Source organism: Lissotriton helveticus, chromosome 10 (assembly GCF_964261635.1).
Source record: "Lissotriton helveticus chromosome 10, aLisHel1.1, whole genome shotgun sequence".
NCBI classification, from domain to species: Eukaryota; Metazoa; Chordata; class Amphibia; order Caudata; family Salamandridae; genus Lissotriton; species Lissotriton helveticus.
The window spans coordinates 85,339,457-85,355,514 of NC_136071.1; the positions used below are offsets into that span (position 1 = coordinate 85,339,457).

Below are 16,058 nucleotides of genomic sequence, written 5' to 3' on the forward strand. Positions count from 1 at the left end.
AGATATGGGAGCTTGCATGTGTATTGTATTGTAATTGTATTTGTATAGCACTTATTGCCACTGACGAGGCGGTGAAACGCTTTTTCGGTGAGTAGCATGCTACTCCGGGACCCATGGAGGATTAGTGATGAATTAGAATAGTGAAACATGCAAGTAGATTTTAAGTGGAGGATAGGATAGTCAGTTATTTGGATTCGGAAGGATAGCAGAAGGATAGAAGAGGAAAAAAGGTTTGTATTTATATAGCGCGTATTACCCCTGATGGGGTGTTGACACATGCTACTCCGGAAACCCGTAAAGGATTAGTGGTGAATTAGTATGGTGAAATATGAAAGTAATTTGAGTGGTGTATATTAGTCAGTTATTTGAAGTGGCAATTTTTATGGGTGGGTATGTGATCATGCATGTTAGTGCTTGTGTGGATGTGCGTGGGCATGTGTGTGTGTTCCTGTATCCGCATGTGTGTTTTTGGTGTTTCTGCAGGTGTGCACTCCCCTCCAGCCTGCTTACCTACAGGCAGGCCTCTTTGCCATCCCCGGCCGTTGTCCTACCTGTTTTCTTCAGTTCTTGTAATAGTTGTGCACACACCATTAAGTAACCAGCCCACATTGTCAGAAAAAAAACACAGTCCAAACTGGCCATTTGGAAGAGCCCCTCCCAGACTGCCCAGCTGGGATGCCGCCTGCTGGCCCGAAAAAATGTGGGTGTTTACTTTACACCCCGTTACACTGCAGGTCCACTCCCTGTGAGGGACTGGGGGAAGATTAATCTTGGGCGTAGTTCGCCTAGTAGCGTTACGCGTAGCTACGCGAAGTGCACTACGCAAGCTATACGAACTGCGTAGTGCACTGTGCAAAATGCTGTTCGCACTGATTGCACAGTGCCGGATGCTTGTCCCCACTGTGCAATCAGTGCAAACCGCATCTTGCCCAGTGCAAGCGGTCGTTTTCTGCCGCTCGAGTACATTTCCACCCTAGCGGCAGCTTTCTCAACGTGGACTGGTAGTTTCTCATCGCGAACGGTCACGAGCATACGCGACAACTCGCAATGAGAAACCTGACCTCCCCGCGTTGAGAATCTCGCAGGGAGGTTTATTTTCCACGCTCGCGAGTGGCAACTTGATGTTGCTGATCGTGAACGAGGAAAAAGTCTTGCCGGGATGTCATTTTGCTCGCTTGCGGTCGCCAACTTGACGTTGTGGACAGCGAGCAAGCGGAAAATGACCGCTGCACTATGCTTCGCGTGTTTGCACTGTGCTACGTGCAATTGGCGTAGTGCAAAGTAGCGCAAACTTCGCAAACTACGCTAGCGTAGCGTAGTACTTCGCCCAGGGTTAGGGAAGATGCTTTGCGTTGAGTCCCAGCTGCACTCCCACCCCCCCCCTCTCCTCCATGCGCGCGAGGTTCTGAAGCTGCTTTTATATGTGTTTTTTCCCCCTCAGCGCGGGAGCTGAATGTCACCTTCAAGCTGTCCCTGGAGACGGGATTCCCGGAGCCCTTTGAAAGCGCGGGCTCCCTGCAGCACCAGGCCCTGCTCCTGAGCTTCGAAGAGACGGTCAGTTCCTCCAGCACCCAGCTTCTTATAGCGCTTCGAAGCCGGACTCTCAGTATGACAGCGCCTCGAAGTGGGGTCCTTTGCATACAGATTCATGTCAGGGCTGAGACACACTGAGCTATGGGGAAACCAGGATCCCTGGGGTGGGGGCTTTAATCTTATCAGCATTTGTAAGTAACACAAAGCATGTTGGTGTAATTACATACCTCTTCAAAGCACGAGAACCAACCGGAAGTTACTGTTCTGCCAACAGCAAGAGAGAGAGGCAGACAGTATGAGGCAAGCTGGCAGGGTTTCATGGTGAGGTGGTGAGGTGCTTCACTCAGAAAGAACCAACTGAGGTAAGCGAGGCAAGGCAGGGCATTATGGAAATTCCAGTTCACCAGTTACAAGTGGTTTTAATCACGATCCAGCTATTGCAGAAAGCTGAATAGAAAAGGCTCATGGGAAATTCTACTAGTTAAATAAAAATGCTAATAAATTCCAATAGAAGCTGCCAATCCCCAGCTCCAATATGCAACCAGAACCAACTGTCGAATTCATTACACTGGCCCCTTAGGTGTCCTTAAAACTCATCTTCTAGCAACTGGATCCTGTAAAAACCATTTATAACTGGTCAACTGGCATTTACTATTCTTAACTCCACATATACTTACCTCCCAAGAGTAGCATGTGTGGCGTGAGAAATAGTAAATATGCACTTATTTTACTTATGTGTGGTAGATTTTATGGTAAATTAATATTAACAACCTCGATATAGTGTCGTACCACCCTAGACCACCGTGGAAAACCACAGTGGGGCATATTTAGAAGGGGATTGCACCACCGGAACGTCACTTTTACCAACATTCTGGTGGCGCAATGCCCTGCACCATATGTACAAAGTGGCGATCCCTTTCAAGCCGGTGTCTGCGTGAAAGGGGCGTGCAATGGGTGTTGCTGCGGGCATTCCACTGCAACACCCATTGCTTTTTTACGCTGCCCCAGATTTACAAGGATCTTTAAATCTGAGGCACTGCCAAAAACTAACGCCCAGCAATAGCAGGCGTTAGATTGGCGCAACGAGGAGAAATACCTTTATTTCTCTTCGTTTTTGCTTTTTCTATGTGTGCTGTAGAATGCAGCACAAATAGAAAGAGCAAAACGCCATGAATGATTATGTGCAGGAAGGTGTCTTTAAATAATGACAATTTGCTTATTTTATGTGTGCTGCACACAGAAGTAACAAATCACCATTAGTGATTGTTTATGTGTAGGAAGGGACACCTTCCTGCACATAAACAATAATCCTGTTTCATGCTGTGAATTATGCATTATATAATTACAACTCTAACTCTAATCCCTAAACCAGGCCTCGCTCTACCTCTAACCCCGGTTTTACCTTTGACCCGGATATAGCTCTTTCTCGAACATTTTCTTGCAGGTCTGTGGCAGGCGCACAGTCACATCTGCACAAGGGATTATTGGTGACGTTTGAAGCAGGGGGTGGGTGTTTCCTCTCCTTTCATACGTGGTAGTGATTATTCTCCCTCGCTCTCTTCCAGGTTTCTCCGTTTTATAAATCCGTGCCGGGCTTCCTGTGGCTGGAGGTGCTGAGCGTCAGGTACAGTCCGGGCCGCCATCTTGAGCGTCTCTTCCTATGCCTCAAACTGCCTATTTAGTAGAAGGTGTAATTAAAACAGAAACAGGCCCGTTCAAAAAAGCTTTATGTAAACACACGTGATCTGCAGGGACATTTTAAGGATTTGGGGGGACCCTGTTCAGAACAGGTTCGAATTTATGATTCAATTTCAGCTCTTTCACGTCCTCTCTGCCAGGTCACTGGCAGTTCACAAGAACACTTGTGCAAATTATAAATGTGTTTACTTACAGCTGTTATTCTGGGATAGTGTTAGTTGTTTTAAACATTGTAACACAGCAGCAGCTCACTAATCTTAATGCAAATAATCTCTGACATCCTTCAATTCCTCTTATGTGAGGTCCTCTTTTGATTTAAAAGAAACATTTTTATGGATCTTGCGTGAAACATTAACACAACATTGTGTCTGTAATAGACTCGCACACATCACCCCCATTAAAAATAATTTAAAAGGAGAATGGTATTTAAAAACAATGTGTTTAATAATTATTCAAGGTCATTAGGGGAACGTTCTCTGCAGAATAGAGCTGGCTCTATCAGGGCAAACCCCCCTGAAAGGCTGGGGCCCTTTGCCAGAGCCCACTTTGCACCTTGCATTAACCCCTTCGCTGCGGGGATTATTCACCTGCTGTGCTGGGGGACAGGGGGGCGCGCACAGCGCCCGCATGAGGCACGGCGCTCCTGTGCTCATGACGAGCTGAGCTCGTCACAGGTGCATTGGCTCCCGTGGAACGTTCAGCACAGCGGGGGGGATTCTCCCCGCACCTGAGCGTTCCACGGGCCATGACGAGCTGAGCTCGTCATGAGCACCGGAGCGCCGTGGCTTATGACGAGCTCAGCTAGTCATGAGCATGGGAGGGGTTAAACTGTCTCTGGTGATCTGTTTGATGTGCAAGTTGGAAAACGTACAGGCCTTGATTCAGCCAACTGCAACAGCAACATGATGATGGATAGCATGCTTAAATCACTGGCAATCGCTCAGGCTGCATTCCAATCCATCGTTTTTCATCCACCATGCCACTGCATAATGGGAACAGTCCGTCCCAAACTGCCATGCAAAGCCCCTTCTTGGAGGGACCACAAGCAACTCCAGACTGGTTTTGGTCTTCTTGGGGCTCCTCAGTGGATCATAGCTCGAGTCCTATGGGACGATGAGCATGGGACCCACGGCAATGTAGCCCAAGTGATTGCCAGTGACTGAAATGAATTCAAGCATTCCACCCATCACCTAGATGCTACTTACATGTAAATAGACTGATTCGGGTGGGATACTCCTGATTTTTGAAGCCAAAAATTGCTTTATTTTGACCGTCTCCCAACTGAAACTGCCTCTCTTTCAATAGAAGTAAATGGGAGAAATACATTCTCCCTATTATATTTTCAAAATCTTCCACTTTCATCTTCTAAAATGTTGGAATGTATGGTGCTGTTGCATTTGATGCTCTAAGTGCAATGGTTATGCCCAGACATGGCTCCCGTGATCACTGTGCGTCACCTTGTTGCAGTTGATTCAGTGCGGGCACTTGTAAGGTGACCACGCAAATGCACCACATATTCATCATTTCCCAATGGTGCTTTCTGGAGCCTAGGACCAAGAACACTTGGCCTTGGCTCCGGCAGGCCTTCACAAAAGAAGCCAAGCATATAAGCAGCAAGCTGTACGTTGTAAACTTGGAAGTTTCTTGTCATTGGATCCTACAAATTTCTGCTGAGCCATCACACCATAGCCAAGTGTGATACAAGCACCAACGTCAAGCTTGCACCAAACCTGACAAGGGACCCGGAACACAACCTGGATTTTACTTTGTGTTGTATTGTAGTTGCATTTATACACTGCTTCATACTCCTAATGAAGCACTTTACCAACTTTGCTATGTAGAAAACAAGAAAGGCTTGCACTGAATCAGATAATTACACACATGAGATGGGCATCACCAACAGGAGGCAAATGAACCCAGATATAGATGCTGTGTCGGGGTGAGCACTAAATCAAGAGTGTGCTTTTGTATCCGCCCATTATTTATTTATATTTATTTGCGAAGTTTTATATAGCGCTGGCTAGACCCGGAGGTATCAGAGCGCTTTACATGAGGATCAGCGAGTTACAGTTTACATAATTACATCAATTACTGAAGCCAAGTATAGACATTGGAGAAAAACATGAGATTACACAATAATATGAGTTATTGGCACTAACCACAGCCAAGACACACGTCTTATGGGGAAAGAAAGGTAGAGGGGGGATGGTAAACAGAGGTAAGCAACGCAGATAGGGTCAGGCAGGCAGGCCGGCACAGGAGCAAAGTACTTCAGGGGGAACGAAGCAGTCAAAGTGAAAGACAGACAAAACCGACCTGAGTATCGGTGAATGTATACGAAGGAGGGGGTGGGGGTGGGAGACCATGGGGGGTGGACAAGAGGAAAAGGTCAATGAGGCGAACAAAGGAGCAGACCAGTAGCAAAGAGGATAGGTCGATATTCACATTTACGGAAAAGGTGTCATAGTGAAGGTGCTGCATCAAGTAAGTGCACCTCTCAGGACATCATTCCTAAAAACATTGGGCCCGATTCACAGAACTAACTTTAGACAAAATCCTAAACGTACTACTTTTGGTATTCACAGAAGTTAGGATTTTGTCTTAAGTTTGTCTTAAGACAGACTTAAAACAGACTTAAGACAAAATCCTAACCTAAGTCTGTCTTAAGTCTGTCTTAAGTCTGTCTTGTTTGTCTTAAGACAAACTTAAGACAAAATCCTAACTTCTGTGAATACCAAAAGTAGTAAGTTTAGGATGTTGTCTTAAGTTAGTTCTGTGAATCGGGCCCAATGTATTGAGTGCATCAAATTTGAATAAGTCAACCGATTGGTGTGGAGGAATATCACTCCCTTACCACCTCCTCGCTGGCTACACTGTAGGTTTAGACGCAGAGCCAAGGAGGTAGCCTATCCAAAAGTACAACAGAAGCACCCCTCCGATTCACAAAGTGTTGTGCAGCCAGATACACGCCCAGCCTTCCGCCAGGCGTAGCTGGTTTGTAGACATGGGTCGTTTCTAATCCCACACACATTTAAACTGCAATCCACATTGGATACCCACAGCATGCACTTTCCATTTATAAATGTGTGACCAGCACATGCTCAGTGTGGGGTGCAATATGCAGTTTATCCATCGCTGATGCCCCAGTCCTTAGCATTGGAGTGAGCAGATTTCAGAAATCCTCATCCTCACCCTTGCTGATGCCTGTAGCCCTCCTGAGCATTCCTTAAAGGGGCCAGCCAGTGTAGAGGAAAAAAACAGTTCTCTTTTCCCAGTCCTACATCTCTAACAATCGCCAATAAGTGGCATTCTAGAATGTTTGTTTGATGATGTCATCTAGGGTTTGGAGCTCTACTATGAAACCATTCACTGTATGGCCCTTTAAGGTTAGCTCTTCTGCCCCCTCTTGGCCTTGCTAGTGTTGGTCAATATGGGCAGCCAATCACCACCCAGCTTGGCAAAACTGAATCCAAGAACCCAGTGCTTTGCATTCTAATTATGGGCCCTTATGCACCTTTTAAGCTGCTTTGGAGAATTTTCCACACTCTTATATAGATATTTCCCCAGTCCATGGATAGCTTCTTTTTAGGTTAGGCTCACTGCTTAAGCTGTCATAAAAAGCCTCTAGAGGTGTTGTCTTACGCCGACGACCCCCAAATCATGGTCTCCCTTTCTCAATCTGTGAGTAACTACGCTCTTAACTTCAGGAACTGCATGAAAGCAGTCTCCCAATGGACGATTCAGAACTTCCTGAAGTTAAACGGAGAGAAGACAGAGGTCCTGATCTTCGGGGGCAATCAGGACATCTGGTCGAGTGATTGGTGGGCCCCGTCCCTCGGGGAGTGTCCCCTTCCCTCCCAATCTGCCAGGAATCTGGGGGTGCTGACAGATACCACGCTCTCCTTTGACCGTCAGGTCAGTAGGACTGTTTCCACCTGCTGTGGTATCATCCGGATCTTGAGAAAGATCGCACACTACCTCTCTGCTGATGCCCGGAAGCAAGTTACTGTGGCTCTCGTCTCTTCGAGACTGGATTACTGCAATGTGCTTTACTCAGGCATTAATAAGAATCTTATCCAGCGCCTACAGATAGTGTGGAATGCAGCGGCCAGGTTGGTTCTCAATCTTCCTAGACTCTCTTCAGCCTCCCTGGCCAGGAAAAACCTGCATTGGCTGCCCATCCAGTCTAGGATCTCATTTAAGATCCTTTGTCTTGCCCATGGGGCCCTGTATGGCTCAGGTTCAGAGGATATCGGGTCCCTCTTACACCTTTATTCCCCCTGTAGAGCTCTCCGCTCCTCCAATAAAAACCTTCTTTTAGTTCCTAGGTTTTCTAAAGTAAGGTGGGGAGGGAGAGCCTTCTGCTACCTGGTACCTAGGCGGTGGAACACTCTCCCCCCTGAATTGGCAGGACAATCCTCTATTGTGCTTTTCCGTAAAGCATTAAAAACGTGGCTCTTTGTAGAGGCCTATCCGTAGTCCTGCACTAGGAGAACTCCAAGCTGTACGATCTCTAGGCGCCTTGATGCCCTTGGGCTAAGTCGCGCGTTACAAGCCCTCATTCATTCATTCTTGCAATAAAAAAATCATAGAAATAATACAAATATGTACATATATACATAAAGGGGCTTTCGGTCAGCACTTCACAGCCATTGGTGAGTTTGAGCATCATTCTCATTTTGCTTCCGCCCACGAAAGCATCCCGTCCGGGGCAATCGGTCAGTCCACTTCAGCCACTGTCCTGAAAGTGGTGGGGTTCTGCCCGATCAGGAGTGCACATCCTTCTGGAAACAAGTGTGCTTTTTATTAGTATTCTTTTGATTTGTCTTGCATATGCTTGCGAAAAAAGTCAAGCAAACATCTTGACAAGGACAGACCAGTTGGCTTTGCTAGTGCTTTTTTATCGATACGTTGATGCTCACAATTTTTAACACACCAAAATGTGAACTCGATCAAAGATGTGACCTGAACTTGAACCCCGCCTGCATGCTTAATTTGTGCAAAATCTTGTACGAACTAAAATGGAAAAATAATGGAACTCGACTTCCTGAGTAGGGCTTGTTTATTTATTTAATCATTAGGGCGTTTTATAAAGCACCGCATGTCGCCTTGCAATTACCTCACAGCATTAATTGTTTTTTGCACTGTGGGGAATGCAATCCTTCCCACCCAACGATATATTTTCAGAAATAAGTGCTGGTAAATTCAACCAATGAATTCACGAATTTCTACCGTGTACATTGAAAAATGAGATTCTTATGGCCAAGTTCAGAATGTACAATGTTCCCCGAGCACCAAGGAAGGAAAGAAACATTCTGTCACATATCAAAAGCATTAGCAGGACCAGGTCTGGTATTGCTGGCAAGCACGTGTTAATTAAAAACATATATATATTGGAATTATATACCTTAATAAAAATAAAGCCGAAAACAACAATTTGCTGCCCAACCAGGTAGGGGATGGTCAGTTGTTTGGGCAGAGATCCACTTTAAACAAGCATTGACCAAACCAATAGGTTTTTGCATTGGCAAGTTGATGCAACTAGTATTTGGTATCTATTTTTAATTGGAAGCATATGCTTGCAAAAAAGATGAAAAAACTGAAAACCTGTTGGCACTTAAACGTGAGGGCCATATGTCTGCAATAACATTTTGGAATAAGCAGATAATGAACCATTGCATATAATTTTAATGTAACAGTACAGATGCTTCCTCGTTGGCACGTGTACTTAGAACAGGCTTAGAAATCTTTTTGGGGTTTAATCCATTTCATAAAACTGTGTGATACTGAATGGTGCAAATAAAAGGTACTGTGGAATTTGAATTATTCTAACGTGAAGACACAGTTGCAACACACAAGGGTGACTAAGTGACTGAAACAGTAGAACAGGCCAATGGAGCACGAGGGCTGACTCAAAGCCCCATAAGTGTGTGTGTAGTTTTTATTCATGAATTTTATTTATTACATGGGACAAGGGAGACAGCTAAAACTGTCTCTAAGCCAGACCTACAAAGCATAAGCAATTCTGTGAAGGGGGCACATTAGGACTAATTTTAGAGAGTCCCTTGCTGGACAAATAGGATTACAATTGAAGGATAGAAGTGTTTGTTTGTCAGAGTTTATTTCCAGTTTCTTGCAAATAACTCAACCGTGGACTATTATTACGCCTGAAATATTATCAATGAAAGTACGCCTTAATAGAAGATAACAGCAAGATTTCAGTTTTGATACAATATTCTAAAGAATTCCAAGACTTTGTTGACGTGCAAACGTTTTACCCATAATATTTAAGTTACTCATGTTATTTTGGAGCAGCCCGGCTCTGTACCAATATCTCCTCTTTGTAAGTCTAAAGTCTCAACAACATATCTATATTACAACAACAATTAAATGATAGCCGATCAGCCAACTTCTTTGAAGGTATTACTCTTCAGTGCCATGTCCAAATAAAGGAGAAAGGAGATATCTGCCCTACAAATACCCAATCAAGGTCATTCCAATAGCCAGGGTGTAATTTAAGGTACAAAGGGTTGTCTATTTACAGCTCCTTTTGGTCCCCAAGATGTTCACATATCAGAAGAGCCAGACTCTATCCACCACTGATGCCAAGACACAGACACTTGTTGATCACCTCTGATAAAAACTAGTGAGGACTTGATGAGTAGCACTTCGTACAAAGCAAATTAAATCAGTGCACCATCTTGGGGTCAGTAGGGTTCTTGGAGGTACCCACCTATGCTTGCGTTAATGCCCTACCTCTAGGAATCTTTTTTTTTTTTAAAAAGAGGTGTCCCTTGCAACCTTCATGAATTTGCTGAAATGATTCATGTGTTATTGTAATTAGCAAATGGGGCCAATTCAGACTTAAAAAACTCACCCTTTTACTAACCAGTCCCACTGGGTGTCTCTGGGTCCTGGGGCTGAATGAGGCTGGTTCTGGTGTCCTCTCACCTCACCCTGTTCTTCTCTGTGCCGCAGGGAGGGCAGTGTGATCCTGGAGTACGCTGCCGTCTTTGACGTAGAGTCGATGAACCCTCTGATGATGGAGCACCCAGAACATCTCTTGAACCTGAGTCGACTTCCTGATGCCATCTCCGCGGGGCTCTGGGTGGCCGGGCACAGAGTACTAGGCGTTTCTGCGACAGGTGAGTGTTCCTCATTCCCTTCCTTGGGAGCCAAGGTCTGACAGCGCCAACAGCTAAGACTGGATGAATGTGTTGGTGATTGGGAAAGGAAGTAACCAGAGCCAGGTGCACAGTACCCTTTATTGGGCTTTGAATCTGACCTCTCTTCGAACATAAATGTAGGAAAATAATAATGCTCAATCCCTCAGTCTTTGTCACTCTCTTTCTGTCCTTCTTTCCTTGTGTAGCTTTCTTGCTCTGTTCTCTTTACTTTGTGATCTGTTGAGTTCATTGCTTCTTCCTTCCACTTCTCATCCATTCCACTCCTTTGTCATGTCTGATCCTGATCTGTTTTCTAACCTAGTTCTGTTCCATCACCTTGTTTTGTTCTCTCCCCTTCTTGCTTTATTTCCCTGGACTTGGGCTTTATGCACTCCCATCTGTACTTTATCTCTTCCCCTTCTTGCTCTATTTCCTTTCATATTTGGCTTTTTATACTATTTCCTCTGCTTCTTGTGATATTCCCACATCTTGTTTTAATCCCACTTCTTTCTACGCTATTTTATTTCTTTGCTCACCTCCCTCTCCTTCTACATTTAGTTAATCTAATTTCCTTGTTCTGTTCCCTACTCCTTTTGCCATATTCCCTCGCCTCGTACCTCAGTTTCCTTTCCCATCTTCCCTAAATATCTCTCCTTCTTACTCGATTTCCTCTCCTTGCTTCAGTCCCTCTTGTTATTGGTTGGTTCCCTCCTCTTCTTACTCGGTTTACTCTCCTTGTTCAATTACCTCCCATTCTTGCATTTGTTTCTCCCATTGCTCTTTCCCTTTGCTTTCTGTCTTTATTTTCTTCCTCTTTTCTCTCTTCCCTACCTACTCTGCTCTATTCCTCTTATCGCCCTCTATTCTTTCCCTCGTTCTTTTCCATTCTCATTTTGCTATATTCACTCTCCTATCTCTATTCCCTTTCTCTGCACCTTCTATATTTGACCTTATTCCTCTGTAACATTCACTATTTTCCTATTTCTGGCCCAATTATCTCCTCCTTTTGCTCAGTTTCCTCTCATTGCTCCACTTCTCCTCCTTCCATTGTTTCTTGTTCTACCCCCTCGTTCTTGCTCAATTTCTTCTAATTTCTTACCATTTCTACCTGCTCCTCCAATTTAATTCTAGCTTTATTCTTTCTCGGTCCTGCTCTACTTCCTCTCTGTGTCTTCTATTTTTCTCACCATTTTTGTTGTTTTATTCAACTCCTGGTAAGGAAACTGTCCTTTTTACAGGATCCAACCACTTTTTGATAGATATTGCAGGGTTTTTGACTCTAAAGTGCAGTGAACCCTGCTGACCAGGCCCCAGTGCATGCGCTCTGACACCTCGAAGTGTCTGTGCATTTGGTTGATCCATGATTGGCATACATAACTTCCCTATAATTCCCCAGCAAATGGTAACAAGTGAACCCAGGCCTAGCAAGTTAAGGGTCACTAGCGGACTGCAGCACTTATTGTGCCACCATTACAGTGACAAAGTGAAAACATGATTCTAGGTCTGTCGCTTCAGCCTAGTCGGGCAGCTTTTAAACTGTCAACTGAACATGGCAAAATAAACCCTTTTGACAGGTCAGAACCTTCCTCTTCAATTATAAGTCACCCCTAGGGAAGGTCAAGAGCCTACAAGGCAGGGTGTTAAATGTTATAAAGAAGGGCAAGCTTCTTTTATGATCGACATGTCATGAAAGCGAAAACTCAAAATTGTTGTTTTCACTGATCCTTTGGCTAACGTGGAGTTACACTAGCCTGTGCACTGAGTTCTAACTTCCATATAGGATCATCAAAGATAGAACTCCAAGGTATCAAATTAATTCTTACATTAAACGCGACTTAATGCTGAAGTCTGATTTAAGTCACCACTTTCTTTCCCCAAAGTTCCTGTAGCTGGTGCTGATTAACTGCAGCAGTTGTCACCTGAAACAATTCTGCTCCCCTCCTGATAGGGACAGTGCAGTACTTCCAAGAAGGGGAACACAGGGTGTGTGGGAGGGAGGATATGTGACCGCCTCCTGACAGGATGGTCCAAGGGCCGTGGCCACAGATACCCCAACTTCAAAGAAGATACTGGGCCCGATTCACAGAATTAACTTAAGACAAAACCCTAACTTCTGTGAATACCAATAGTGGTAAGTTTAGGATTTTGTCTTAAGTTAGTTCTGTGAATCGGGCCCACTGTCTCTGAGGAGCAAATGTGAGGCACAACTTAGCTTGCCCTCTTCTTTGTGTAGGTGGATAGGCTGACATCTCCTCCAGAGAGGACAGGGTTCATTTACATTGTTTATTTTCGCACACACTGGGGCGAAATCCTTGGTAGATGCTTGCATCAAGGAAGGGCCTGCAAGGGTGAGCTTGTTAATGCTCTAAGAACTGCACTGTCATTGTGAAAGCGTTATTTTACTTGCACTGCAAGAAAAGCAAAATGCTGTGTTTAACTTTTTTGTTTGGTTACGAAGCTAAATATCCTGCAAATAAAATCAGCACTGTGAATTATGGGGAATTATTTACAGTTGGCTTCTTTTCTACCAAATGATACATATAACATTATCTATATATATGTATATATATTACTTACTGGCGATAGCCAGTAGGTACATATACAGTTAGGACTGATTTCCATAGGGAAATCGCAACATTCTATTGGGAATAACTTTGGCGCCGGTTGAGGAATATGCCTGAATTTTTCAGCAACTTTGCCCGCGGCGCTCCGGTCCTTCCCTGAAAGTTTGGGGGGATCCGTCAAGCGGGGGCCGAGATAAAAGGGGGGTCCCAAAACGTGTTTTCCCCATGTTAATTTCCATAGGGCGGTCGGTCGGTCGCACTTTTAGCTCGAACGGCTGAATGGATTTTCACCAAACTTGGCAAAATTGTAGGGACTGGTAGCCCGATGTGCCTTTGCTATGTCTCAAGATATGTGCTCCAGTGGATTTTGAGTAATTTAGGTTCAAAAAAATGTATATATCTATAGCAGCTTACGTGTAAGCTTACTGTAAGCTTACCTTTTGAGCTCGAGATGCATTCTGATTGGCTGCCAATGTCTGTCAACACTCCAAAACAGAAACTGTTGGCAGCCATCTTGTGCCTCGGTAGACTGAGGCACAGGAAAGCAGAAAAACAAACGTGTAGAACTCAAAAAAGGGGCAGGGTAGAAGCACCCCGACCCCCCAGACCTGCTCAGGGGGCCCCGACATTTACAAAAGCCTTTGGGGTCTTTGTGGGACCCCCTGAGCAGGCCTAGGGGGTCGGGGTGATTCTACTCTGGCCCCTTTGCGAGTTTCACACCTTTGTTTCACTGCTTTCTTGTGCCTTGGTTCTAACAAGGCACAAGATGGCTGCCAACACTTCCTGGTTTTGAGTGTTGACAGACAGTGGCAGCCAATCAGCATGCCTTCCCGAGAAAGCTGCATGGTCATTGGCTGTCAACACTTCTAACCAGGAGGTGTTGGCATCTATCTTGTGCTAGTGTTGACAGACAGTGACAGCCAATCAGCATGCCTTCCCGAGAAAGCTGCATGCTCATTGGCTGTCAACACTTCTAACCAGGAAGTGTTGGCATCCATCTTGGGTCTTAATAGACTGAGGCACAAAAAAGCAGAAAAACAAACTTGTAGAACACAAAAAGGGGGCAGGGTAGAAACACCCTGACCCCTTAGGGTGCTCAGGTGGTCCCACTAGGATATTAATATATTTAAACGTTATCCGCTAATAGAATTAGCATTCAAAAAACCTTTGAAATTCACTGAAAAAACCATAGGTTTCAGGCCATATATAGTTAGGAATTAGCATTTAAAAACCCTTGCAAATTCACTGAAAAAACCATAGGTTTCAGGTCATATATAGTTAGGTATTAGCATTTAAAAAACCTTAGAAATTCACTGAAAAAACCATAGGTTTCAGGTCATATATAGTTAGGTATTAGCATTTAAAAAACCATTGAAATTCACTGAAAAAACTATAAGTTTTAGTGGTGTTATAGTTAGCTGGACATTTTACTCATACAAAACCATTGAAATTGCTCCTATATAGTTAGTTGGACTAACTATATTTCGCGCACCCGCAATCTACTGCTGATGATGTCACATATATCATTCATGACATGGTCAGTGACATCACTGATGACATCACTGATGACATCTCAAATGACATCACTGATGACATCACTGATGACATCTCATTTGACATCACTGATCATATCACTGATGATATCATTCATGTGATAATACGATGCACCTCCTCACACTCTAATATAACCTTAATATAACCTAGGTCTACACACACATCCACTCATTCACCTATACAATCACTCATACATACAGTCACTCATCAATACAATACTATCATATGCACTTATACACCTATAGAGACACTCACACACTTTCACTCATCCATGAAGTTTCTCACACACCTAGTCAGTCATGCAAAGAATCAATCACACTCCCATTTCCTCATCTATACAGTTATACACACATCACCTTACTTATTCAAACATATACTAACACATACTTACTCTCTTAAACAATCACTGATACAAGTATACATTGATCCATACAGCCACTTGCATAATCACTGGCTCTCATGTATAGGCATTTATATATACCAACTCTCACATGCACTGTGTTTTACATATGTACTTACTTGGACATGTAGCACTGAGATATACATTCACTCACCAACACATCAATGCACACAGTAAACCGTCCATACAGCTGTTTCCACACCTCCCAGTCACCCACACACAGACACAGTCTCATATACAAATACTTGGGCAACCAATCAATGACCCATATAGCCACTCATATAGCTACTGATCAACACATACAGCATCTTACACAACAGCAGACATACTGATGCACACATTCAGACAGTTTAGTCACTAACCCATGCATTCAGTAAGACACATTTAATCACTCACTCACTCATACAGACAGTCACGCACCTACTAAATCCTTCATCCAGACACTTATACATCAACTCATTCTTCAATATGTAAAACATATTTAAACTTTACAGAAACACACAGTCACTGGATGATGTCATCAGTGATGTCATCAGTGATGTCATCAGTGATGTCACTGACCATGTCATGAATGATGTAATATGTGACATCAGCAGTGGATTGCGGGTGCACGAAATATAGTTAGTCCAACTAACTATATAGGAGCAATTTCAATGGTTTTGTATGAGTAAAATGTCCAGCTAACTATAACACCACTAAAACTTATAGTTTTTTGAGTGAATTTCAATGGTTTTTTAAATGCTAGTACCTAACTATATATGACCTGAAACCTATGGTGTTTTTCAGTGAATTTCCAAGGTTTTTTAAATGCTAATACCTAACTATGTATGACCTGAAACCTATGTTTTTTTCAGTGAATTTGCAAGGTTTTTTAAATGCTAATTCCTAAATATATATGGCCTGAAACCTATGGTTTTTTCAGTGAATATATATATATATATATATATATATATATATGTATATATATATATATATATATATATTACCTACTGGCGATAGCCAGTAGGTATATATAGTTAGGATTGTTTTCCATAGGGAAATCGCAACATTCTATTGGGAATAACTTTGGCGCCGGTTGAGGAATCTTCCTGAAATTTTCCTTAACTTTGCCTCGCGGCGCTCCGGCCCTTCCCTGAAAGTTTG

General features: G+C 43.7%; 1 protein-coding gene across 2 annotated transcripts in view; it reads left to right on the top strand.

Annotated features, from left to right (window-relative positions):
• The window catches only part of LOC144785932 (uncharacterized), a 217,411-nt gene that overhangs the window by 145,038 nt on the left and 56,315 nt on the right, over positions 1-16,058 (top strand). For both annotated transcript variants that reach the window (XM_078664804.1, XM_078664803.1), the window contains exons 3-5: positions 1,442-1,554; positions 3,099-3,157; positions 10,210-10,376. In XM_078664804.1, the coding sequence (XP_078520930.1) occupies positions 1,442-1,554; positions 3,099-3,157; positions 10,210-10,376 (339 nt within the window). The remainder of the gene's footprint in view (positions 1-1,441; positions 1,555-3,098; positions 3,158-10,209; positions 10,377-16,058) is intronic.